The following is a 27,729-nucleotide window of genomic DNA, read 5'->3' as shown; positions in this document are numbered from 1 at the left end:
GATGAAGATGGTTATTTTATAATATGCAGTATGGTGATGACAGTATTCTGAAAGCTGAAAATCTAAATCATATATAAGCTTTACTAATGAAAGTCAAGGAGCGCAGTGAAAAAATGGCATTAAAATTAAATACAAAGAAAGCCAAACTAATCAAAATCGTAGAACAACCAGCTTTAGAATTGACAATGAAAATACTGAAGGGGTGAATAACCTCTAACTTTTAGGATCAATTATCAACTGTAAAGGAGCAAGTAAGAAATATGCCATTTTCTAGCTGTTAGTGGAACAGCACTGAAGAAATTGGAAAAGATATTTAGATGTTGGGATGTGTGTATATCCATAAAGATCAGAATCACACAGGCAATGTTTTCCCTGTGGCTATGGAAGCAAAAGCTGGAGTGTGAAGATAAGATAGAATATGTATTGACACTTTTGAACTTTGATGCCAAAGACAACTGTTGAGAATACAGATATTCCTTGACTTATGATCACAAATGGGACCAGAATTTCTGTTGCTAAGCAAGGTAGACGTTAAATGAATTGTGCCCAATTTTACAATCTTTTTTTGCTAAAGTTGTTAGGTGAACCACTGCAATTGTTAATTGTGATCATTAATCAAATTTGGTTTCCCTCATTGACTTTGCTTGTCAGAAACCATTGGGAAGGTCACAAATGACAATCACATGACCCCAGGCACTCAACTGTCGCAAATACATGCCAGTTTGCCAGGTGACTAAATTTTGATTACATGACCATGGGAATGTTGTCATTGTCATATGTGCAAAGATTGCTCTTATAAGTGCAATAAGTGCAAAGATAAGCTTTACTAATGAAAGTCAAGGAATGCAGTGAATCTTTTGTCAGCATAACTTTGAATGATCACTAAACAGATGGCTGTAAGTTAAGGACTGCATCATGGATATCCAAGAAAATGGATAATCAAACAAATCATTAAACAAATCAACACAGACTTCCCATTCAGCAAATGAACAGGCTTAAAGTATCATAATTTGCTTTCAAGGAGCTGTGTTCAACCTCCTGTTTTCATCGCTTCACCTGGACTAAAGCAGAAAGTTAGCCAAGGTTTCCAAATAGATGCTGAAATGTCCATTTTCAATGCTGAAATCATAGTCCTAGAACACGTGTGAAATATATCCAGGGTTCCCCCTCTGTTTCATTGTAACTCCTGTCAACTTTAACTGCTGTGACGATGTCAAAATGGAGCCCAGAATGGTATGCAAAAATATGAATGCAAAAGATTGGATCCCACAACAGAAGAATGTATTAGCATCTTTAAAATTACATCTCATAAAATAAGCCAAACAATCCAAATACTTATTTATCATGACTTGTATTTAGAAGGCACTCTGTGTGGCAACAAGCAAAAACTTCAGTTTCTTTAAAGAAAACATAATAGCCAAATGAAAATGATAAGCTGGAATGTTACAGTCTGTTGCCCTCTTGTGTCCTGCATTGTATAAATCTGGCTAGACAAAACTATCCAAAATATGTTACTTTTCTATGTGTGTAAAATGCCCATATATATATAGCACTTTTTTGTTATTATTCTATGAAAACTCAGTAGCCTCTGAATCTGGATTTTGTAAGTAATTTCTTAGGATGGGGAGAATATGAAAAATAATTGGGGGGGTCCTCTTTCGGTCATTAAGCCCCGCTTAAGGGGGGCGGGGGAGGAAGAAGGGCAGATGGGCAGGACATCCCAGCTGGAAACAAACCCCGCCCTGGGAGGCGTGGCCTGTCGGCAGTGATCCCTTGAAAAGGAGATCCTTCACAGGCTGGATTTACAGGAGTTCGGATAGCTGGTGGTTGCACACCCGGGAGGTGAGTTGATTCGGAGACTTGCAGCGGTCGATCAGATTGCAGTGTGGTGGATCAGCCGTCCCTATGAATCTTGCACCAGTCACTGGCAGGGACCTCTTTGGAGCGAGCGAGAGACTGTGTGTGTGTTTGTGTGTCTGCCTTTCTCTCTCTCTCCGGGCGTCAGATTTACGGTGCGCTTGTTTGCAATAATCGTTTCCCCTTATCTGACAGGTTCTCCACGTTCTTCGCAAAAAAACCAGAAAGAAAACTCACAATCGTCCGTCATGGCAGCTGAGGTGAGTGGGCATCTGGAAGTCTTCTCCCTCACGTCCCTTTGGACGTGGAAACGACCTTTTGCCACCTCCAAAGAGATCTGTGTGGGGTGGGGGAAAAACGGGGCTAGAGACCGGTTTCAGAGATTGGGCTGGTTCTGATGGGACTGCATGAAGTGGTGGAGTTAATTAATTGTGAGCCACTTGCAAGGTTTATTTATTAAGGGCTGCAGTGCACATATCTGATTATGCCCCCCTCCCACTTTGGAGTTACTACAATAAAGTTATATTAACTGAAGAAAAGTGCCGTGGTATAACGCATTGCATTTCTACCTTCAGTAAGCAAATAGGATGCAACAGTTATTATTTGCTGTATCTATAAGCTCCTAGAGGGATATGCTCTTCTCTTTCAGAGGCGAGAACTAGATGGATTTGATCCAGTCCAACAAGAGATTTTTTTTTAAAGTTGCTCTTATTTGTAGAGTAGGGAAGATCCTGTTTTTTGAGCTTATAGAATATTTTTTTTCTCTAACTTGATATCCTCTTGCTATATGGGACTTGAGTTACACCATCTCCCCTACTAACTCAATTATTAACAACTGAAGAGGGTCCAACTGGAGGGAAAAACCCAATTAGGCAGGCAGTTTAGCTAGTACGTGAAATGTACCTTTTTTTAAAAAAAGTCTAAGGCTGAATCATAAATATTTTGACATCCCTGTTTCTAAAAATGCTTCAGCAGTGAAGTAAGGTGCTTTATAGCACAGCAGAGAAGATAAGAAATATGTTGAAATCTCTGGCCCCAAGGAGCTTTCATTAGAATGACTACAACTAATTCGAAATTAGATATAAATGGAGAATGTATATTTGGGAGTTTATTGTAAATAATGAAGAAATACCTGGGAAGGTGATTGCATTAATACATGTTGGAAAATCTGGAGTTTTGAGAACATTGTTGAAGGAAACAGATGCTTTTTATATGAGTTCCACAACTCATGTTTAAGGCATAAAAAGTAGTAAAAGAAAAGAGCAGAATGCTGTTTAAGAGAGAATGGTGTAATGAATGACTGAAGGTCAAAGAGGAATATATGGCAGTTAGGATACCACTTATCTAATGATTAGTTAAAACGCATTCTTCACAGCCATGGAAGCATGGCTTTGCTAGGAATTCTGGGAGCTGTAGTCCAACACATCTAGAGAGTTGCCAAGTTAGCAAAAGCAACTGGCATAAAGCATTTTAGTTCATGCATTATATTGGTGAGACAATAGCTGAGGGATCAAGAATAAGTTCTGCCACTAGAAAGTTCCCAGTATCCTTCCCTCCATTTTTTTAAAAATAATTATCCCAACTAGTTAGAGAATTAGTGGGCTGGACTGCACCAGCAGAATTATTCTGTGAGGCTGTATTTGTACAGCTTAACTTAGTTACTCAATAAATTCTTATTCTGCATTCACGCATACATTCAAGTATATACTAATCATATATACTGCTAAGCTTGTAAGCCGCCCTGAGTCTTCGGAGAAGGGCGGGATATAAATGGAATTAAAATAAAAAAATCAAAAAAATCAGAAAAGTTGGTTTGCATAACAAACAGCACCAAAAGCTAACTACAGAAATATTAGCCAAGTTGCATATGGTGCAAATATAGCTACACTAAATCTTTAAACTGCCCGTGTCATGCACCCATTCAGCAGTTCCATATAATATATCTTCAGAGTTGTAGAAATCAAGTGGGACATGAACAAGGGCTTTAGAATCTAACTCCCAATAGTTTGGGAATTGAAGATTTCAAATCAGATGGCCAAGGTGATCCAGAAAGGCATCATCACTGTGGCAGGGAATAATTTCAATTATCCAGGCACCAACTAGGAATCTAAGTTTATTGTGAGTGGGAGGGCAAACAGGTTCTTGATGTGCATTGCCAATAGCTTCATCATCCAAAAATTGGAGAAGGAAACTAGGAGTGTCAGCCATACTGGACTTAGTATTTATTTAAGGAAAGAAATGGTTGTGAAGTGGATGTTGTTGGGACCTTGGGAGAGGGTGATAGGTTATTCTGGAATTCACTATATCAGAGGTAGGGATGAACAGATGGTAGTCAGATCAGAATTCTAGATTTCAAGGAAGCTGATTCAATTAGCCAAGGGGGAAAATAGGAAGGATTCCATGTCCTAAAGTGAAAAAAATCAGGAAAGTTAGGAAATTATGAAAAAGGAAATAATTGAGTCCCAAACAGAAATAATACCAAATAGAAAAAAAGTGGGAGGAACCCAAGGAAACAATTTGTAGTTACATAAAAAGATCCATGTCAAACACAAAGGACAAATTTAAAAAACATGCATATAACAAAAGCAGAATATTAAGAAATGGTCCAAATCTTTAAGGTTGGGCTCAGGAATCCTAAGGACTCAAAATGAGATGAAGTTGTAAGAGAATGCTAAAAATAACAAATAAGAATTCACTATGTGTAGAACAAAAAGAAAGTTAAGGGAGCGGTTAGTCTGAATGGAGAAGACCGCAAGATAGTGAAAGCCAGAGGGAGAAATCCAAATTGCTTAATTCCTAAATTTGATTCAATTTTCATAAAAGGAAAAAATGGTCCAATCTGTCAAAAGCCGCAAAATGAGGGAGGAGAAGGAAAGTGTAGGCCAAAATAGGTAAGGAATTGATGAGAGCATGCCAAACTGCCTTGAATGAATTTTAAGTCTCTGGATGGAACAGTGTTTCTCAACCTGGGCCACAAAGTAAGGTTGACTTCAGTTCCCAGACTTCCCCAAACAGCTTTCTGGGAATTGAAGTCCACCTCTCTTAAAGTGGCCAAGGTTGAGAAACACTGATCCAGAAACTGGATGAGTGACAGGTGCGATTTCAGAACCACTGACTGTAATCTTGACTATTGGAAAGGGACAGTGCCAGATTGAAGAGTTAATTTGATTCCTATTTTTTTTAAAAAGTGGGGGGGGGGGGAAAATAGACCCAGGAAATTAGAAACGGGTCAATTTGATATTAATAGCTGGGAGAATCCTAGAAAAGGTAATCAGGAGATGGATTTGCAAACACTTAGAGAGGACCAAGATCACTAGAACCTAGCATGACTCTGTTAAAAAACAGCTCATGCTGGACAAATTTACTGCTTTTTTTTTGAGTTAGCATTGGATTAATAGATCAAAGGAATATTCTGAATGTAATGTACTTAAATTTCAGAAGGTGTTTGATAAAATTGATTGTAGCATTTTTCTTAGTAAAATGTAACAATGTGGTGTGTTGGGTTCCTATAATAGATGGATTCTCAGCTGATTGAACCCAAAGTTTGCTCCTTTAATGATATTATACTACCATTGTAGTATACCAATCCATTTGGCAATCAAGTAGGATCCCAAGGTTGTATCCTAGGCACAGTGCCCTTCAAGCATTTTCATAAAAGAGGTAGGATCAGATTTTCACTCAATGCAGTGATGGGTGGGTTCAGTCAATACAGAGCTGGGGAGTGATGCTAATACCTAGGAAGACAAATTCAAGATTCAAAAAGAATATTATATATTTGAACACTTGGCCATATCCAACAAAACGAATTCAATGGTAAAAAAATGTAGGTAAAGTGCACTGAGATAGAAAAAATGGACACACAGGTACAAGTCACGTATTTCGCTTGACAGCAGTATTTGCACTATGTTTGGTTGTTTTCTTGCAGATGTTTCATTACCCAAACTAGGTAACATCATTAGTGCTAATACTAGCTCCTAGTGCCAGCTCCTTACTTGCATTAAGAGCATCAAGGACCTCTCCTTTATTAGTAGTATTGGTAAGAAAGATCTAGGTGTCATGTTGGACCAGGGGTGTCAAACTGCTGGCCCGCGGGCTGATGCATCATGCTGAAACTGTGCCCACCCTATTGCCGGCAATGGAAAAAAAGTCGCATCACGTGACATTGCGAGTTTGACAACCCTGTGTTAGACCATAGATTACACATGAGCCAACAGTTCACTACAACTGGCAAAAGAGCTAATGCAACAGAGGTATGATAATATCGCGGGCAATGATAGTTTTACTTTATGCTGCACTAGTTAGAGTTAGCATATAGACAAAGAATATAAACCATGCTTGAACAGGGTCTGCAGGATCATCTGGGATGCTACACATCCTGTTCACAACCTGTTTTCCTTGTTATCTTCTGGGAGGACATCCAGATGCAGTCACAGTTTTGCCCTAGATAGCATCAACCTTTTGAAGTCTCAAGTTTCCTCTTTCTGCTATGTATACAAAATGGACAGTGATTAATATTTATATGTATATATACCATATATATGGAATATAGTATTTGCATTTGATTCTAGTCACCTCAATATAAGAAGGGCACTGATGAGCTGGAAAGGAGTACAGACAAAAGCAGCAAAGATAAGTGAGAGGCTTGGAAGCAAAATCTTATGAAGAATGTTTGAAGTTTAGCCTAAATGAGAGAGGCCTAAGGGAGACACCTGATAGCAGTTTTTCAGTGCATGAAGGACTGTCATAGAGAAGAGGATGTGGATTTATTCTCCCTAGTGTAGGACAGAACAGTGAATGGAAAATTTACAGAGGGAGACCCAAACTCAAAATAAGGAGGAAACTTCCTGACTTTGACAGCTCTTAAGCAATGGAACAATTTGCCTCTTACAGGAAGTCTTTGACTTATGACGCTTTCTTTAGAGACTGTTCAAAGTTACAATGGCACTAAAAAGGTGACTTGTGACTGGTCCTTGTACTTACTACCATTGCAGTGTCACTGCAGTCATGTGATCACAATTTAGGTGCTAAGCAACTGGCTCACATTTATGATAATTGGAATATCCTGGAATCACAGGATTGTAATTGGCAAACTTCCCAGCTGGATTCTGACAAGCAAGGTCAATGGGGAAGCCATTACGGAAGTTCGCAAATTGCAGTCATGTGATATCTCACTTAATGGCTGCCCCACAATGACAGGTTTTCTAGTTCCAATTGTGGTTGTAAGTCAAGGACTATCTGTATCGTCACGGGTGTTACATCACTGGAGGTTCTCAAGCAAATGTTGGACAGTCATTTGTCTGGGATGGTATGAGAATTCTTGCCCAGGATAAGGGGGTTGAAGACTTTTAAGGTACTTTCCAGTCCTATGATTCTATTATTATTATCTCCTCACCTCCCAAAGGAAATATGTATGGCTAATAGGATCCTGCTATGAAAATTAAAACCCTTATTCCCTGTCAGGATATAAAAGAATAAGGAACAAATGATTCTTTTGGTAGATTTGCCAAGCCTGCAATTTCACAATATCTCTTTACTTAGCTAAAATTTGCGATCAGTATTAAATTGTCTTTGGTCCACTTCCTGTCCTGACCAGAAAGCATTTAGAAGTGCAACTATCACATTAAAATGGCCTTATTTGAAGAAATACCCTCACCCCCCCTTAAAACTGCTGGATGAAGATTTAACCTTCCTTTGGCCCAGAAATTGTATCTTCTGACCAGTGAACTTTGACTAGCCCTTAAGCACCACATGCTGTCTTCATGTTTGCTTTGAGAAAACAGGGCAACAGCTGTACCAGAATCATGCTGACCGAAGGACTTTTGGAATTGCTGCAGTACACTGAGCATATCATTCAAAATGAACAAACTGTATGCTGCCAGGTAGCCAAATGAACATGCTATATGGCGAATAGTCAATATCTTGCCAGAATCCTACATAGAAAGAGAAGCTTGAAGGTGTTTCATTTTTTTCATTTCATTTTATTAAATTTGTATACCGCCCTTCTCCCGAAGGACTCAGGGTGGTGTGTGTGTAGAATAGTTGGATTCAAGTGGTACACTTGAATAAATATATATATATATTAATGAAAAAAAGTTGTGCCGTGGAAGAAAACTGTTAGGTGTGTGTAGATCTTGTTCAGTGTTGACTTCAGAATTCTGGAACTGATAGGAATCTTGTTATATTATCAGAAAAATCCTAGCTGACTGAATGAATCTAGTTACTGAATGAACTAATTTTCTGAATTACATTATACACTGAGCCATAAATTAACCATATAGGCTCATTAAACCACAGAAAAATCTAACCAAGGGTAAATTAACCAGAGTTATCTTGTGTAATGCAACCACAAGATCTATATCCAATAAGTTTATGTGTATAATTATGTGTATAATTATTATTATACAAGCAATATTATCAGAGCCATTTGGCAAGTCGGTGGTTTACAAATTGAATGAATTAAAAATGAACATTTAAACATTATTTTTAGGTGCTATATACATGGTAAAATATGTCAGAAGCAGAATTCCTCCTACATGAGTGAAAATAAACAAATTTTCTAAAACAGTGTCATGTGTTACAAATGATAGGATTATACTGTCTGGTTAATGGAAGCATTTTTAAATAATTTGACCAGCTACATGATTGTCCATTTTTTAGTCTTACGGTTTTCTTAGGACCTAAGGAAATAGATAATGATGTACAAAATATTACTAGTTCAGAATATCTGCACATTCTTCCATTATTAGAAATATAACCATCTTCTCTGTTCATAATGTGCTTTTTTATCAAAAATGTCCTCAGCAGATTCGTTATCAAAATAAATATAGCTGCCAAAATTACTGTAACCTTTCCCCTTTCGATATATTGATTATAGTAGAATTTGTGAGAATCTCCTTTCTTTTATTTCCAAGATCTTGACATTAATGTCTAAATTTAGTAAGGTAAGGTTAATTTTCAGGGTAAAAAAATATTAATTAGTGGGGGACAATAACTGTTTTTATGCAATGGACAAATGATCAGATGTTCTAGGTTCATAATGTTTTTCCAAGTCATTGGTTCTTTTCTCAGTTTCTGAGGAACCATCAACAACTTATCAAACAGAGATCCAACCGAGAACTAAGGAGTAATTCCTTGACAGTGACAAAAATGAACTTGCCTTCAGAAGTTGTGGGTGTTCCATCACTGGAAATTTTTAAGAAGAGATTGGACAGCTATTTGTCTAGAATGGTATAGGTTCTCCTGCTTCAGCAAGGGGTTGCACTAGAAGACCTCAAGGTCCCTCCCAACTCTGTTATATTGTTACTGAACCATCATACTGAAACTTTCTGCTTCCTCAGGATGCCAGCCACATAAGGCCAGTCCTGATATTTGGCAGTATGCTATATGGATGTATAAGTACCCCCTTCCCCATACACCTGTGAGCTTCTTAAAGTGCCCTTGTAACAAAACAGTCCCAGCAAGCTGAAATGAGCAGGAATGATGATGGAGGCATGATGCCCTAGGTCAGGGGTAGGCAACCTCGGCTCTTTTATGACTCATGGACTTCAACTCCCAGAATTCCTGAGCCAGCTTGGCTGGCTCAGGAATTCTGGGAGTTGAAGTCCATGAGTCTTAAAAGAGCCGAGGTTGCCTACCCCTGCCCTAGGTTAATCTATCAAGAACATTCCAACAGCTTTAGATGATAGATGTTGCTTTCAGCTCTGGTGGTGATTGCCAGCCTCCCATGGCATGGGTTGAGGGCACCATCCTTCAGCAGCAGAAATATTTGGGCTAGTATACAAATATGGCATTGGGAAAAGTTATTGTTAACTTTTATGACCCATTATTTTCCCCCTTCTCCCCATCCTAGAGTGACAAACTTTATGGAGGAAGGATAGTGGGAAGTATTGACCCCATCATGGAACAGTTTAATGCTTCGATCGAGGTTGACAAGCGCCTGTCGGAATTTGATATCTGCGGAAGCATGGCTTATGCAAAAGCTTTGGAAAAGGCTGGAATTCTGTCTAAAGTTGAAATGGAGAAGATCATCAGTGGATTAGAGAAGGTAAAGCTGTGACAAGGGTAGAAGGAACTCCAAGTAAAGGTAGCCTTAAATACATGGGACAGCTCAGCTTTAAGTAAAAGGATTTTGCAAAATGGATTCCCATCAGTATTTTATAAATTTTATAAACTGATAATTAATTAAAGCATTTCCCCCACAGCTTTACAGTAAAAGCACGCATCCAAAAAATAGGCCTTGATTTTAGTCAAGCACTGTGTATGAAAGGAAATGTCATCTGCTAGCCTGTTGTCAGTCTACCCAGGTACGCCAATGGGACTTGAGGCTGACATAACCTGAGCCTGAGAAACAGGTGAAAGAAGAACAGCTAACAGGTTTCACACAGAGGGTCTGTTATAGGAAGGGAGGGGTTGAAATGAGTGGCTAAGGAGAAACTGAGTTGAAAGGAGAGGGAGATAGAAAAAAGAAAAATTGGCTTAGAAGCAGTCATCGATGGACTGCAAAAGAACTGAACAGCAATAGACTTACGTATCACTCCATAGTGCAGACATGTCAAACACAAGGATGCGGCCCGCAAAGTGGTTTCATGTGGCCCGCGAAACCATCCTGGAAACAGTAAGGGAATGGCCCCCGCTATCTTGGCCCTGGCCCAGGCTTGCCGGGAGCCAATGTACAATTTCGTGGTGGTCATCTATGCTGAAAAACTTTCAGTCTTAGCTCCATCTGGAAACAGCGAGGGACTGGCCCATGCCACGTCGGCCCTGCCCCATGGGCGCACGCTGGGGAGGTATCACCCTTTGTGAGGAATGAAGAAATGCACCATCACCTGGAAGTGGCCAGCACATGGCCCTCACCTACTTCGGGCAGGCTAGGGGCTGGGTAGTGTTGTGCTTCTCTTCAAATTCATGCCACCTGGCTCAGCCTCTCGGTACTGTGAGGAGAACGCCCCGCTGCCTGCCAAAACTGGGCAGGCTGGGCAGCATTACACAGGTAAAAATCGACTCTCATGCTGCTCATGGCAACTCCTCCCACAGAGCCCACCAAGCCGGATATGTGAAGTAGGCGAGGGCCATGAGCTGGCCACTTCCAGGCGATGGTGCATTTCTTCATTCCTCACAAAGGATGACACTTCCCCAGCTGTGTTTCTTGCCTGTTTTTCTCCCTCCCTCATCTCAAATATTTTCCCACCACTCTGTTCTTAGGAAGGAAGGAAGGAAGGAAGGAAGGAAGGAAGGAAGGAAGGAAGGAAGGAAGGAAGGAAGGAAGGAAGGAAAGGGAGGGTCTGAGAGAAGTCCTACCTTAGTCCTGCCCTGCTGCCCTTTCAGCATCCCCTTGCCCCCTCCTCCTGGCCTATCCTGGGGGGGTCTCCCATCCTATTGCTAAGGAAGCTTTGGATACAAAGCCAGGACTCCTCACATGGAGAGGGAGTGGGCCTCCCTCTTGATTTTGCCCTCCTACCCATCATGAGCAACCTGGCTAAGGAGAGCAAGCACAGCAGCAGCAACCTTGAGGAGGAGGTAAATGCAGCTGGGCACCCCCTTGGGAAAGTGGGGCTGGGCTTAGTGCCGCGGGTGCTTGAGGGCTGGGCATTTGACCTCCGCGCCACTGTCCAGCACCCTCCCCATATGGCCTGAGAGGAACAGTGAGGCTTCTCCAGGGGACCATGTCTTGGCACTTGCCCGGTCCCATCTCCTTCTGCCAGAGACCCTCAGATCTGTCCCACTCCTGCCCAGGCCCCCATAGGCACCCTTGACATGAATGATGTAGAGCTGGCCATGCCCACCCAGTAGGCCATACGCACTCCAGCCATGCCCACCCAGTAGGCCACACCCACCTTGGCCACACCCGCCTGGGCCCCCAAGGGCAACCGCAATGCTGTTGCGGCCCTCAATGAAATTGAGTTTGACACCCCTGCCATAGTGCTTTACATCACTCTCTAAGTGGTTTACAAATTCAGCATATTGCCCCCAACAATCTGGGTCCTTCTTTTACCGACCCTGGAAGGATAGGAGACTGAGTCAACCTTGAGCCAGTCAGGATTGAACTCCTGGCAGTAGGCAGAGTTAGCCTGCAATACTGAATTCTAACTACTGTGCCACCACGGCTCGTAAGATTCCAGGATGACTCAAGGCCACTGAAGAGGAATTAGCACAAGGATGCACTGCTAGAAGTAGGGCATAGCATGGGATGACTGTACCTAGCCAGATATTCATAGGAACAAAACAATCCAAAGACACCAAAAAGAAGGCCTTAAGTTTTGCTAACTGTGGAAGGTTGCCAGCTAGCTTCAGCTGAAATCCTAGAATATTTAGTAACAGTTGCATTTTAGAATAGGCATGGTGTCATCTTGGTTAATCTCTGAATCATAGAGAAGTTAGGTCATAATGTACAGTAATTGAATAGGTTCTAAGGGACACGGAACAGGCAAGACAGCTACAGGTCTGTTTATATTCATTAGCTGAATTCCACAAGTTTATCTGTTGTCTTTCTGTTATTACTTGGCTAAGAATAAAAAAAGCCCAAAAAGATTCCCAAGAAAAAACTTTATGTGCTGCGTTTTGTTTAGGCCAGGGGTAGGCAACCTCGGCTCTTTTATGACTCATGGACTTCAACTCCCAGAATTCCTGAGCCAGCTTTGCTCAGGAATTCTGGGAGTTGAAGTCCATGAGTCATAAAAGAGCCGAGGTTGCCTACCCCTGGTTTAGGCAATCCTAGGCACAAAAAAGAGGAGACACTAGAGAGACTGAGCAAATAAATATCAGATTCCTGTGAAGGAAATAATATGACAAAGTCAAGTAAAAAAAGGTGAGGCCGTGGAGAAATCTAGAAAATCTTGAAAACTATGGAACTGGACCCAAGGCCACACATTATCAAGCCTGGAAGCTTTGGGGGAAAAAATCTGCATGAAGTTTTGTTCTGAAAGGCATAAAAATTACACCTTATAATTTTTATTTAATGAATTTAAAGGGCAGGGAAGACACAACCAAAAAATGCCTGTGGAATTGAAGTCCTTTATAGGGTGCAATCTGATACTGGCTCACCAGGAACAAATCCAACACTGCTGGCTTAATTAACCCTGCATGAAAATATCTTTTGAATCTTTCAGGCCTAGTAATTAAAATGGGAAAGAGTTTTAATCTGGTCCAAAGTCTGTAAATACAAAGCACAGATTTCAGTTTAGGCTGAGAATTATGGAAATTGCAGTCCCACCCCATCTGGAAAGTTGCTAAATGCTACATTGTGCTGATGGTATCAAGTACATGGTTACTACCACCAGATCTCTGTCAAGAAGATTACAACTAGGACTTTTAAGGACAGGCCTTTCTATTAAGCCCATGAATGATCCATTAAGCCTTCTTTTTTTTCCAAGACAACAAGGACGTGTTGTGAATTACTAAACAACTTTTTCTTTGACTGTTGCTATTGTAGATTTCTGATGAGTGTTCCAAGGGCAGCTTGATCATCAGCCGAACCGATGAGGACATCCACACTACTGTTGAACGTAGACTCAAGGTTTGTTTGATTTATCTGCTTGACTGAAATTTTCTGATTTGAATGATAATGTCGATTTGGAATAAATGTCCAGACTGTTCCAGATAGAACCATTTGAGGGCAGAGTAGGATCAAAGAGACAACAAGGGGTAGACCTTCTCTAACAAGGAAAAAGAGCATAATGGGGACGAGGTGGGGAAATGAGATAAATTTGGTGAACCAGTTTAGTGTAGTAGTGAAGGTGTGGACTAGAAATCAGGAGAACCTGAGTTTTAGTTCCCCTTTATGTATGAAAGTCGGCTGGGTGACTTTAAGCCAGTCACTTTTTCGCATTCAATCCACTTCACTGGGTTGTAGTCATGGGATCAGAAGTAGAAAGAAGGATCATTGTGTTGTACAAAGCAAAGGTAGGGTAGATATCTATAAATGAATAACTGATCCCACTGAATCTAGAAAAAGAGCAAAATCTGTGCCTACCGGTGCTCAATGATTTTTTAAATTTAAGTATACCAAAATTAAAAGGGATGCGGTGGCTCAGTGGGTTAGGACGCTGAGCTTGTCGATCAGAAGGTCGGCAGTTTGGCGGGTCGAATCCCGAGTGCCGCGTAGCAGAGTGAGCGCCTGTTACTCGTCCCAGCTTCTGCCGACCTAGCAGTTCGAAAGCACGTTAAAAAAATGCAAGTAGAAAAATAGGGACCACTACGGTGGGAAGGTAACAGCGTTCCGTGAGCCTTTGGCGTCTAGTCATGCCAACCACATGACCACGGAGACGTCCTCGGACAAGCGCTGGCTCTTCGGCTTTGAAACGGAGATGAGCACCGGCCCCTAGAGTCGGAAACAACTAGCATGCACGTGCGGGGGAACCTTTACCTTTACCTTTTATACCAAAATTACTAATCAAATACCCAGTTTTCACCTAATATATTTTGAAGACTCAGAAACATACCTGGTTCCAGTGGGCTAATCTTGGAAATAGCCAAACCTTGCAACTGCCTATAGAATCAGATGTCTTTGAAATGATGGAGAATGAAACCTTTTTTTTTTAATTTCAGGAACTGATTGGTGATGTGGCTGGAAAGCTCCACACCGGACGAAGCAGAAATGATCAAGTAGGAAAAATCTGAACTGTTCCAATATAATTTTAGCTATATTGGCATTCTAGTGCTTTCCCCCTTTCTGTTTCACATTTCTCTGCAAATGAAATAGTAGATGACCATTGAAAGATCTTGAAAATCTGAATCATTACGAAGTATTAAAGAACATCAAATTTGTTTTCTTTGATTTGAAATAGTAAAAAAAACCTAAAGTTTTTTGAACTCTGCCATATTAGTTTAAAAACGTACGTTGCAAATGAAATAAAATTGCATTGATGTAGTTGCATCTATTTGTAGTTCTATTTTGGTTAGATAGTCATCTGGCAGAAAAATCTGATCTTAAGCAATGATTTTAGCCAGCTTATAAGAGGAGTTTCAAAAAAATTCTCATCTTTTACTTCTTGTATCTGATCAATGGTGGCTTGCAAGATGCAGAATTCAGAATTATTAAAATTCCTGTCCTCCTCCTTAATTTATGACTACCACTTTGTATTTGTAGTGATAGAAGCTTCAATGCACTGGACTCGATAGGGCAACAGATGATTTTTAGTGATAGTGTTGCCATTTGTATGATAATATCTTCACACAAATGGTATAAATACCCAAGATGTCTTAATCTCTGCTTTACCAGACATTCCAGAATAAGGAACACAGGAATCCATTAAAATGAGGTTCCATTACACTGAGAGTGGATACTTGCTAGAATAATTAGGTTTAGCCACTGTCTTTAATTATTCTGAACAAATGTTGAAATAGTGCCTTCCGACATCACCTGGCATCTGAGCTGTATTCCCCAAAAAACCTAAATACAGGCAGTCCTCAACTTATGACCACAATTGAGTCCAAAATTTATGTTGCTAATTGAGAAATTTATTAAGTGAGTTTTGCCCCATTTTCTTGCCACATTTGTTAAGTGAATCACTGCAGTTGTTAAATAAGTAACATGGTTGTTAAGTGAATCTGGTTTCCCCATTGACTTTGCTAGTCAGAAGTTTGCAAAAGGGGATCACAGGACACCGGGACACTGCAACAGTCATAAATGTGAGTCAGTTGTCAAGCATCCAAATGTACCTCACATGACCCTTGGACACAACAACGGTCACAAATGTGAGTCAGTTGTCAAGCATCCAAATGTAAATCACATGACCATGGGGATACTAAGTGTGAAAATGGTCATAAGTCACTTTTTTCAGTGCTGTTGTAACTTTGAATGGTCACTAAGTGAACTGCTATAAGTCGAGGACTACCTGTAATCTTCTGAGCATCCTTTGGGAAAATCATACTTCCAGGGGATGGTTTGGGACTCCTTTTTGAAAAGCCAAATGTGTGCCTTTCTTACAGATAGTGACCGATCTGAGGTTGTTCATGAAGAACTCCATGACAATGCTGTCCGTTCACCTTCAACAGCTCATTCGGACCCTGATAGAACGTGCTTCCACGTAAGCGTGGCTCTTTCTTTTAAGTCTAGTGGTTTACAGGCTGTGGATCAAGAGCATCTGCCTGAGTCCAGCTGTCTCTTCCACCCTTCCATCATCCATCCATTAATAAAATTCCCATAATTATTTTAGCAAATCCTCCTTAGTCCTCAACTGTTGAAATAAACCCCAATTCTCTCTTATTATCCCTGCTTAGAAGCACCAGGAAATGTGTGAAAAAATATCATCCAGCCATCTTATTCCCCAGTGGCTGACCAGATTCTTCTGGTAACCTGCAAGCAAAGCACCAAGTCCTTGATACTAGATGCTGAGATACTGTATACAAAGAAGGCTCCATTTAGTTATGAGGACCACCAGCCCTGTATCACTGAATCACCCAGGCCAATGGTTCCAAGTCCTAAAAGCAAACAGTGAATGCCCTACCTTCTCCCAAGTTTCTGATATACTGTATATTTTTTCCTGGGGCTGGGGAATTCTGAGAATGGCAATCCACACATCTCAAAGTTGTCAAAACTGAGAAATATTGCACGACATGGAGGTTCCATTTGATGAACCAAAATGATGAAACCAAAATTGTAAACATCATTATTCTCCATGAATTAGATTCATCATATCTGAGATATGTGCAAAGCCTTTTTAGCTGGAGGACCACACTGAGCTTTGTGTAGTTGCCAAGGGCTGCACTCCAGTAACAAGTAAGGGACAGTGGGTTTGCCCTACAGCAGGGGTGTCAAACTCAATTTCATTGAGGGCCGCATCAGCATTGTGGTTGCCCTCAGGGGGCTGGGTGGGTGTGGCCAGGGTGGGTGTGGCCTACTGGGTGGGAGTGGCTAGAGTGCGTATGGCCTACTGAGTGGGCATGGCCAGCTCTACATCATTCGCATCAAGGGTGCCTATGGGGGCCTGGGCAGGAGTGGGACAGATCTGAGGGTCTCTGGCAGAAGGAGGGTCTCTGGGCCAGGGCCAAGGCCGTTCCCTCACTATTTCCAGGATGGCTTCGCGGGGCGCATGAAACCACTTTGCGGGCTGGATCTGGGCCCCAGGCCTTGTGTTTGACATGTCTGCCCTACAGTATCCCTCCAAAGTAGACTTGGGGGGACTGTAAAAGGATGCTGACCAACTGCATAGGATCATTAGGTACCTTCTGACCTGACTCACTAAGATCTAGTCACTACCCAGTAAACCTTTTTGTTTTTTTGAGTCTGACCTGCCATTGATCATGAGAAGCAATTAATAGGCACATAGTAATTTGGATACTGTTTTGGTTCATGGTAATAGAATGTGACAACTGGTGCACGTGAATATATTTTTCATCTGTGAAATCCTTCATCCATTACAAAACCCATGTTTTTCCTTATTAATTTGTGACGGGATGATTAGTTTCATAAATAATTGTTGGTTTTCTTTCCCCTCTCTTCAATTGTCTCCTCATTGTTAAAATGAAGGGTAAACTTGTAACTTTGTGGTCTGCTTGTTCTGTTGTAGTGAAATGGAGGTGATATTTCCTGGTTACACCCATCTGCAAAAGGCTCAACCAATCAGATGGAGCCACTTTTTACTCAGGTAATCAATCCCCTAGCACTTTCTGTAGGTAACTTCTGTTGGTGCTTATATCAAACAAATTATGGCCACCATCTATAACAGCTGATGTCCATGAAAGTGGAAAATAAAAGGTTGCATCTGAAAATAGACCTGCTTTTACTTTGAAATTGAACTTCCAGATCCAAAACTCAGATCCCACCAAATTTTGCTTTTAAAATTTGAATTTTTAAAAACTACGTATTTATTTTTCTTACTTATATTGAATGCTTAGCATGCTAATTCTTCCTTTGTTTGAGATGGACTTACATGCCATGTACACTACTGTATTCAAGTTAATACTTTTACACAAAATTCTGCAGTCCATACATTCATGTGCCCAAGAACAATTTTGCTGCTGTAAAGATTTTTTATTATCTACACTATGAAAATTCTCTAACAAAAGAACCTTCCTTCCTTCCTTCCTTCCTTCCTTCCTTCCTTCCTTCCTTCCTTCCTTCCTTCCTTCCTCACAGCTTTGCTGTTGCTCTGACAAGAGACCACGAACGCCTCTTCGAGGCTAAAAAAAGGATCAACGTTCTGCCTTTGGGAAGGTAAAAGCAACCCCAGCCCCCAGAAAATTTGTGGGCCAGTAGAGGTCAAATTGACTTGCTGTGAACATACTATCTAAAGTTCTAAACCAAGAAATTTTAATGTGGGTGAGGAAAATCCCCCCCCAGTTGTATTTGCAAACACTCAGATTAGCCAATCTTTATTGTATTCAACTTGGTTTCCAGAAACAGGTCTGTGCAATCAAATTAAAACTTTCATTACACAGATTGACAAGATAATCATAATTTGGTAGCTTTGCCCAAAAGTAGAAAGAGAAAAAAGAACGGAGGACCTTTAAAAAAATATTATATAAAAAAATATTACATTTCTTATGTGGGGAATAATCATAAAAACTACTTGCAAACTATGATGTAATAAGGACAAATAGCTGCATTTGGCAGTTGCATCATAATTTTTCCTCTAATAGTATGGAAATTGGAGATTTTTCTTTACAATTCTCTACAAACAGTATTATTTATAAGCTAGTTGCCACATGTTTAAATTTTGATCACATGATCATGGGGATGCTACAGTGGTCATAACTGTGAAAAATGATCATAAACCACTTTTTTCAGTGCAGCTGTGACTTTGAATGGCCACCAAATGAACTGTTGTAAATTGAGGTACTACCTGTAATAGGGAGATTGACTTAAAAAAATAAGGGAAATAGGTAGAGAAGGCCTAGATGCATTATAATTAATAATAAAATATCAAAATATCATGTTCATTCATATGGAGGAAATGGAATGAACGTGTGGACAAATGAGGGGCGCAATTCAAGATTCCTGATTTGGGTATCCATAGCTAGACTGGCATTATTGACATTACTGGGGCCAGCCAAGCAAAGCTCCTCTGACTTTGTTCCATAGGATGCTGCTGAGGGAAACTCCTTCACGCAATCACTCTGGAGCATTGCAGAGGATCTGGGGTATGCCATTCATGCCATCTCTCCTCTGTGAGATGTCTTTTTCCCTATGTAGACATTTTAAGGATTCCTTCTAATCTTTCTGTTGCAGTGGGGCTTTGGCTGGCAACCCATTTGGCCTGGACCGTGAATTCCTCCGCCGAGGTGAGTTGTATGTCTCTGCTTGAATAAGCAGTTAAAATGTGTCCAGAAGGCAAAGGGATGTGCAGATTGCCAAATGAAACGAGTTCAAGGATTAGGCACAAGTATTTTGAAGTTCCCACACAGAGAGATAAACATAATTCTTGATGTTTCACAGCAGTGGTTTCCAAACCAAGTCTCTGGTCTTCCACCATCATTGGTCAGGTAAATTAGATTGGTAGCATCTCAGGGACATTCACTCTCCAACCTTGCTTTAAAATACTTCCAAAGCCACTTGGGGCTTTGTTCTTAAAATAGTTCGTTGGGAGTGGGGTTAACATTCCTAACAAGAGAATTTCTGGGACTCAAGCATGGAGACATGCAGAGGTTTTAGTCCTGGAAAAACATGTTCTTTCTTTCTTCCACTTGTATGAGGATAAGTTAGATGTGTTCATTAATGAGGAAATACTCCATGGGAATTGGCAGAGGGTTAAAATCAGCAAGATGGTTTGCTCAGTAGCATGATCAGAGCCCTGCCTCCTTTGTGCATTTGTATGATTTTTGATCACACCTGTGGATAATATTCTGTTATGCATCCTGAATATACTTACGGTATGTTGAATTTCATGACTTTTGGGTCTTACATGCCAGCATGTAGAGACCTGCATGCTACCAGCAGAACCTTTTGGGGGGGGGGAAGGCTTTCCTTCTCTAAACTGGGACCCTCCAAAAATGTTGAAATCCTATTCCCATAGTCTCTAGAATTAACTGTATGCTTAATTTTCCCCCTTTTAATTACAGAATTGGATTTTGCCACCATCAGCATCAACAGCATGGATGCAGTGAGTGATCGAGACTTTGTGGGTAGGTACATTGTTTTTGTGTTTCTTTTTGGGAGTCTGTAGCGGGAAAGTTGCAAAATAATATGATTACACACACAAAAAAAGGAGGAGCTGAACAGGAGTGTGCTTGTGTGATTGTCTCAAGAGCTGTGCTGGCCTATGCACAGTAGGTCAAAAGCTGCTAGCTCCAAATACGTCAGCCAGAATGCCATGCAGTTCTGATTTTGATGGGTGGGTTGAAGGGTGAAATGAATGCATTAAGTCTTACAGGGATTGGAGGTTTTCATATCATCTCTCAAAACCTGTCCAATCTCCCCAAAACAAAGGCTAAGCCAAATGACCCACAGTAGAGATTCTAGATCTCAACAAGGAATGCTTTTAGGGGTACTTCTTAATCCTGTACCCTGGATTATGCCATGATTGTTTCTAGCCAGGGCAGCATACTTTGCTTTTCATTCAGAAACAAAATTTAAACTTTTTCCCTCTCCCTCCCCCTTCTTCCTTTTATCAGTGGAGTTTCTTTACATTGCTTCCATGATCATGGTTCACCTGAGCAGATTATCTGAAGATCTGATTCTCTATACCACAAAGGAGTTTGGATTCATCACTCTCTCCGATGCATATTGGTAATTTGGGGGCATCCCTCATCCTTTCAAGACCTTGTTCTAGCAGTCTCATTCTAGAGTCCAGTAACTTTGATATTGCGTTGATGGAGACTCTTATCTGGAGTTCCTCCAATTATAATCTTTTTTTCAAAAATATTGTTCTACCGTCTTTCCACTGAGAAACCAGGTTGCTGTGCAACACTGAATAAAATGAATCGAATGAGCATTGTGATAAAAAAAACTTCAGTAATAAAACCATTCAGGAAGCAGAAACAATTTGAAAAGTCAATTTTGAAAAGAAATACTGATAGTCCTTGCTTACCAACTGCCTCATTTAGCAACCAATGCAGAAGTGAAGTAGTTAAGTTGTGGTGGTGTGATGTCTTGCTTAAGGACTGCACTGATTCACTTAATGATGGAAACAGAAGTGACTTCATAAGTCTGGTGCAGTCACATGATGTTTTCATTAGTGATTTCATTGTGAACTCCAGCGATGGAGTTCACAACAGTGCCTCAGGTAAACATGGCCAAAGGGCATTTCCTTAGCATCCTTTTCAGTTGGAAAGCAAATAAATAAACAACTCCCACCTTCCTTTTGAATAGAAAATTTGTGAATTCATGGTAGTAGTGCAAAATTAAATATCGTTTGTGCATTAGAAGCTTGAGATATTTGCAGATGCATCATGATATTTTTGTTTTTGGTTAAAGCACTGGGAGCAGCCTGATGCCCCAGAAGAGAAATCCAGATAGCCTTGAATTGATCCGCAGCAAGGCTGGCCGAGTGATTGGAAGAGTAAGTGCTCAGGTTTCATTAACACAGAGTTTGTTTGTTTGTTTGTTTGTTTGTTTGTTTATTCATGTCAGAAGCATCACAATTAAAAACACTGAGTTGGTGGAAATGCTTTAGTAAGTTAGGGATATGTTTGCAAGGGAAGTTTTTAGTCCGAACATATAAAACCCACAGAACCTGACATGTAAATTCCACGGAACCTGCCATATAAACACCACAGAACTTCAGTCAGAACTGAAGAAGCTTCTTGGATGAGAAGCGAAACATCTTCAAGGAAAAACAAAGCCCAGTTGCCTTTTGGAAAAAAAAGCACCTTTGGGACGATCCACAGAAGGAAGGAAGATTAGGATATTACACAATTATAGCTCCTATTTTTTAAAGTTAAACATTCAGTGTAATTGTAAACTGAGGATGGCGTAGGAGGAGTCTGGAAAGAAAGCTAGTGCTGGCTTTCTGAGATAACAAGCATTCCTGAAGCTGTAGGGGGGCGGGCATAGAGTATTGATCCATGCACAAGAGATGGTAGCCTTGAAAGTGAGGTGGGGAGATTTACTGCCCTTGATGATGACATGGCCAAGAACTGGGGATTTTAACAGAGCTTTTTGGACCTCTTGCAGGCTACTGGACTCCTTGTGATTCTGAAAGGACTTCCCAGTACCTATAACAAGGATCTGCAGGTAAATGATGGGATTCTTTCCATCTGATCATCGAGTCTTGCTCCAGTCGCTGCTTCTCTGCGTATTCAGCTGATTTTAGACCAGGGCTTTTCAACCAGTGGTACAGGTACCACCTGTGGTACATTGGCACCTGGCAGGTGGTACGCGACCATCCTAGAAAAGTGGTAGCGGGGCAGGAGAATGAGCTGAACCGGTGGTAGCACCGCACAAGCCTGAGCGAGAGATGGCTGGAGCTGCAGGGCTCAGCGGAAGCGCCAGGATCAACGCCAGGCTCCAGCTGGAGCTTGGCGCTGATCCTGGCACTTCTGCTGAGCCCAGAAGAAGCGCCGATCAGCTGGAATGTTGCAGCATCTCCAGGGTCTTGTGATTTACATTCAGATGCTTGGCAACTAATTCGTATTTATGATGGTCACAGTGTCCCAGGGTCATGTGAAGTGACCAAAACCTGCTGCAACCACCCAGTAGAGGGGGGGGAATAAAAACACCCCCCACACCCCACCCCTACTGCCAATCCTTAACAGAAATGCTCACAACAATGATAACCTCGGACAGGAGGAAGAGCACCGCCGGGCAGGCAGGCAGGTGTCTTGCTCGGCTGTGGCTTGGGGGGCACTTTTTTCAGTGCCATTGTAACTTCAAACAGTCACTAAGCGAACTGTTGTAAGTTGAGGACTACCTGTACTTCATCACTTTTTTCCCTTTTTTTTTGGTCATCAAGTTTTTGACACCTTGCTAGGCGACTGGTGGTACTCAGATGTTGCCATATCCTAAAAGTGGTACAATGGGTGAAAAGGTTGAAAAGCCCTGTTTTAGGCTATGTAGTTGTGATTCTGTAACTTCCTGCTGCAAGAGGAGAACAATGTTTGAGCTGATAAGATCTAGAAAGCAGCCTGTGAGTTTATAGCACCTAGACTAACTTAAGCTAGTGCTTCTTAACCTCAGCAATTTAAGATGTGTGGACTTCAATTCCCAGATTTCTTCAGCCATTCATAATTATCTATGCTTTTTGTGAGGTATAAATCAATTTTACCAATTTGATAACATTCCTGCCAACCATTTCCCTGGCTTATTTGCAAATTCAAAATTGTTTTGTTTTGCATAATTCATTTTTACATCCATTTCTCTTACAGTTAACAAAGACAGCTGCCATTGTAAAAGTTTAATTTGTTGTGAAATAATTTTCTTTTTTTGGGGAGTTTACCACTGTCAAAGAATCTTGACTTAGATAGGCTGTCACCTGCTCCGGTTGGATTCTTTTTAGGCTAGTCTAAGCTGACATAATTAGGTTGTGTTCACAGGACATACTTAATCAGATTAGATAAAGATCCTAGGAGATACACATGTATAACATGCTACGGTTGATTAACTTTTTGTGTGTCTGTGTTGCGGCTAACAGGTTAGTTTATCATGCAGTCTAAAGTGCAAATCTAGAAAATAGCTTAATTTAATATCCATATTCAACTTATGTGAATGCAGCCACTGAATATTGCTTGAGGATTAGGAAATATAGAATTACTTTTCTGACATATCGCCCTCATGTTCATTATTGGGGAGGATCTGTATGTGATTATTATCAGAATAACCATGTTTATCCAAGTGGTTTATCCTTAAGTATTGGAGCTTATTAAAGACCTTGTCATTACTGGAAACTGGCTACTATGCCAAGATGTCCTTGAATCTTACCCTGGGAGACTGCCCATGTATAAGGTAGAAAAGATAAGTTTCTTCCCATAATATTTCACCTTCCACATGCACTGAAATGCCAGATGATGGGGCCAGAGGGTGTTCCTCCCCTACCGACCATTATCTTCTTAGGTAACCCTCTTTCAACATTTTTTTTTACAAATAGGAAGATAAGGAAGCCGTGATTGATGTGATGGATACCCTGAGCACTGTGCTTAAAGTTACCACTGGAGTTATCTCCACTCTCCAGGTGAGTGTTTCAAAAGGCTGGGTTATCCTATTGTCTAGAACGGCTTCAAGATTTTTCTCTGAATCTCCAAAACCTAGCTAGCATGCGATAATTACTATCCCTTATCACCATTCTTTCATTCATTTTTCTAGATCAACAGGGATGCCATGGAAAGAGCCCTGACCCCTGAAATGTTGTCTACAGATCTTGCTTATTATTTGGTGCGCAAAGGAGTGAGTATCCAAGCTTGTAAGGAACAGAATCACTTATATCCATGTGCCCCAACCATGGCTTCAATGACACAGGATCAGTGGCCTAGCGTGGGGGGTGCAGGGGGGGCCGGCCGCACCGGGCGCGACATCTGGGGGGGGCGTGCTCGCACTCGCAGCTCTCTGCCCCTGCCTGGCTCACTCACTCTCTCTCACTGCAGTGCTGGCTGTGCGAATCCAATCCGAGCCGACGGGTCGCCGCCCACTGTGGAGGGGGGGTGCCAGGCGTGCGGTGCGGTGCAGAGAGAGAGAGAGAGGGACTATCTGGGGGAGGGACAGTGCAGCGGCCGCCCAGCGTAAATTACTTGCCTTGCCCCGGGTGCTGACAACCCACGCTACGCCACTGCACAGGATGTCACTGGGCAAGCAATTGGCTGGCCATCCTTTCTTACCACCCTAAAGAAATCTTGAAGAACCCTGAGCTTGTGAGGGGTTGCTGGTTATACTGACAAGTCTGTACCTTCCTTCAGTATCTGTTATTTTATTTAATGGATTTATAGGGCTGCCCAACTCAAAGAATATCCCAGCAGGGATCCAAAAGCTTTCATAAATGATGCTGCAATGAGGTTTTGCATTTCATGTCTGTGCTGCATTCTATAGTGCAGAAAGAGTTGGAAATGTCTGCACTGAAATACCAGCTTCAAAACACTGGGGATCTTTTGAGGGTAAAAATTAGACAGAAAAATCTTTGAGCCTCCTGATTTTGTTCCCCGTGTGTTCCAGGTGCCGTTCAGACAAGCCCACACTGTTGTGGGGAAGGCAGTCGGTTTAGCCGAGAGCAAAGGAGTGACTCTTAATCATTTATCCATGGATGACCTAAAGGGAATTCAGTATGTATTGGGTTATGGGAGCTTTTAAAGTTTTCCCCATAGCAATTACTGCTTTCAAGAGCTGTGATGGTGCAGTGGTTAGAATGCAGCATTGCAGGCTAATTCTACCCACTACCAGGATTTCGATCCTGAACGGCTCAAGGTTCCATCCTTCCGAGGTCCATAAAATAAGGACCCAGATTGTTGGGGGTAATATGCTGACTCTTAAAGAGGTTTGTAAAGCTCTATGAAGCAGTATATAAGTCTGCTATTGCTAACTGCTATTGCTAACTCTTGAAAACAAGGAAGTCATATTTCTACCTCTAGTAGCAGTGAATATGGAGATCAAGTCACACTTATGGAATGCTAAAGATTTATGCAAATACTACCATCTATTCAATTACCCTCCAGGACCCCACAATTCCATATCTTTTTTTCCCCAGGGATGGAAATTATCCCCTGAACTAGTAGCATAACCTAATTATGTAATGATGAAAACTATTTCATAAGTACAATCATAAAGAGGATAAAGTAAGCAATCTTTTGTTGTGAATGCTAAAGGGGTAGAGTGCTTAGTTTAAGTACCAGGATCTATGTCCAAATCCCTGCTTAGTCAGAAAGTCCATTTTCTATCAACCTAACCTACCTCACAGGGTTGTGCTGAGGAATCATGAACTGAGTTCCAGGCTGAGGACCACATTCAGCTTTTTTAGTTGCGTGCTAAGGGTTGCAGTCCAAAATAATAGTGGAGGCAGGACAAAAATCTGACTTTGGTTTCATTTTACTTGCTCTGAAACTTGGATAAATCTAAGTTGTGCACTTAAAAATTACAAATTAGTGACCACTTTGGTATGAGCTGAGGAAATTGTACTCCAAACCTTGAGAGGCAGCAGCAAATTCTAGGACAGTAGTTTTTTTAAAAATTTGGCAACTTTCAGATGTGTAGACTCCTACTCCCAGAATTCCCCAGCCAGCATGGGAAAAACTCTGTTCTAGAATGTGAAGTTGTATACCTCTGCTTCACAGGTTAACTAGGCTGTGTAGTCCACTTGCCTTGCTAACAACAGTCTGTTCATTTTCTAAGACTCTATTACAGGTGTGGGGAACAATGGCTTTACGAGTTGTGGAGTTCAACTCCCAGAATCCCATAGCTGGCTCAAGAATTCTGGGAGTTGAAGTCCACAGGTCGTAAAGGGGCCATCTTTCCTCACCCCTGCTGTAGTAGGAGCCATTGAAGGTGAAAGCTGTTCCTATTTGCAGAGCTCCTGTATTCTGTTTCTCGGCCACTTAAAATGTGTGAAAAGAGAAGCGTTAGGTTTAAAAGACTGTCTTTCTGTAATATCTGACTGAAGCTATTTCTTGTTGTTCCTTCCAGCCCCATGATGGGAAGTGATATCTCACAAATCTTCAACCATCAGCATAGCGTGGAGCAGTACACCTCCCCTGGGGGCACCGCCAGGAGCTGCGTGAGTGCCCAGATTGAATATCTGAAGGAGATGCTGAAGAGGCAGAAGGATTAAGCTTTGAGTGTGGGGAAATACTGTCCCGTTGCTGCAGGTTTCTGCTTAGCATGTTTAATCACAAGATAATAAATACAGTGGCATATTGGATTTCAGGAAAAATGTGTATGCTTGTGGTTTTTTTTACTTTGGGTCCTATGTTTCAACCAGGAAAGATTTACTTAGTTATTATTTCAAAGGTGTTTCCATTTGGAAAGATTTATATAGTTATTTATTTCAATCAAGTTACGGTATATAGCTATCCATCTCAACAGTCACTCTGGGTAGCTAACATAAAATTAAAACTCAAAAGAAAACAAATCAATAACAAATATACACATAACAGTAACCAAGAACAACACTTTTTATTGTTTTATTGTTTTTATTTAGAATAAAAAGTATCCTCATGATGAGATAGGTGGCAAATAGTACCAGTAGTGCAATTCCCAACTATTGGAGCACCATTTGAACACCATGTCAGCATTGACGAATTCACCATCAGTCAATTGCAAAAGGCAGCTTTGCTTGGAACAGCTTACATCCTGCTAGAATATATGTAACACCATCAAACATCCACATCTGCCTATTTCAGGTCCTTGGGAAGGACTTTATAGGCAGACAAAAATGCCAAATCCAGTCTGAACATCTGTTTGATTGTGCGATGGTCCATAATAATATTAAAATCATTACAATAGTGGGGAGGGAGATCATGACTATAAACCAAACAATAAGCTAGGTTGGAACAATAAAATAAACAGGGAAGATACAGTAAGAGACCAATCTTGGCTCACCAAAATACAAAAAGACATACATGGAGTTCAATACTGAGAACCACTAGCAGCAATATCCTGTTGGACAAAACTATCCTGTTCATAGGAGACAACGCATTTATTACCAGCAGTGTGAGTTCAAGGGGCAACGGGGTGGGCATCTTCAGGGTCAAGGTTTCCAAGAAAGCTTTCACAGTTCAAAGCAAGTCAGCACTGATTCCAAAAATCAAAGGTGACTCATGCCAGGTGTTTCCCAACACAACTACCATTTCTCCATCTTTCTACCTTGTGGCTTTCTATCTGAAAATGTCAGCCAGCATTCCATATGTTGCCGGCAATGGGGGAAAAGTCGTGATACGTTGCATCATGTCACTTAATGTTGCGAGTTTGACACCCCTGGTGTAGAATCAGTGATGGAGAGTTTCTGATTTTGCCTTTTGTTTGGTAGATATGTCCAAAAACTTCCATTCAATCTGCCCTCCTCCAGACAGTCCTTTCAGAAG

The 27,729-nt window shown here is 41.2% G+C and overlaps 1 protein-coding gene across 1 annotated transcript; it reads left to right on the top strand.

Annotated features, from left to right (window-relative positions):
* Positions 1-1,804: 1,804 nt before the first annotated feature.
* Positions 1,805-26,675, top strand: ASL (argininosuccinate lyase). The gene is made up of 17 exons (XM_083351331.1): positions 1,805-1,842; positions 2,053-2,117; positions 9,707-9,901; positions 13,286-13,369; positions 14,401-14,457; positions 15,784-15,881; positions 17,364-17,441; positions 17,933-18,010; positions 19,025-19,077; positions 19,855-19,917; positions 20,407-20,521; positions 21,209-21,293; positions 21,908-21,967; positions 23,817-23,900; positions 24,032-24,112; positions 24,872-24,978; positions 26,333-26,675. The coding sequence occupies exons 2-17, from the start codon at positions 2,106-2,108 to the stop codon at positions 26,475-26,477; spliced, it is 1,395 nt and encodes a 464-aa protein (XP_083207457.1). The 5' UTR covers positions 1,805-1,842; positions 2,053-2,105; the 3' UTR covers positions 26,478-26,675.
* Positions 26,676-27,729: the final 1,054 nt, after the last annotated feature.

Source organism: Vipera ursinii, assembly GCF_947247035.1.
Source record: "Vipera ursinii genome assembly, chromosome: 1".
Lineage (NCBI taxonomy): Eukaryota > Metazoa > Chordata > Lepidosauria > Squamata > Viperidae > Vipera > Vipera ursinii.
Note: the sequence above shows the minus strand (reverse complement) of the source record. Positions and strands in the feature narration are given on the sequence as shown.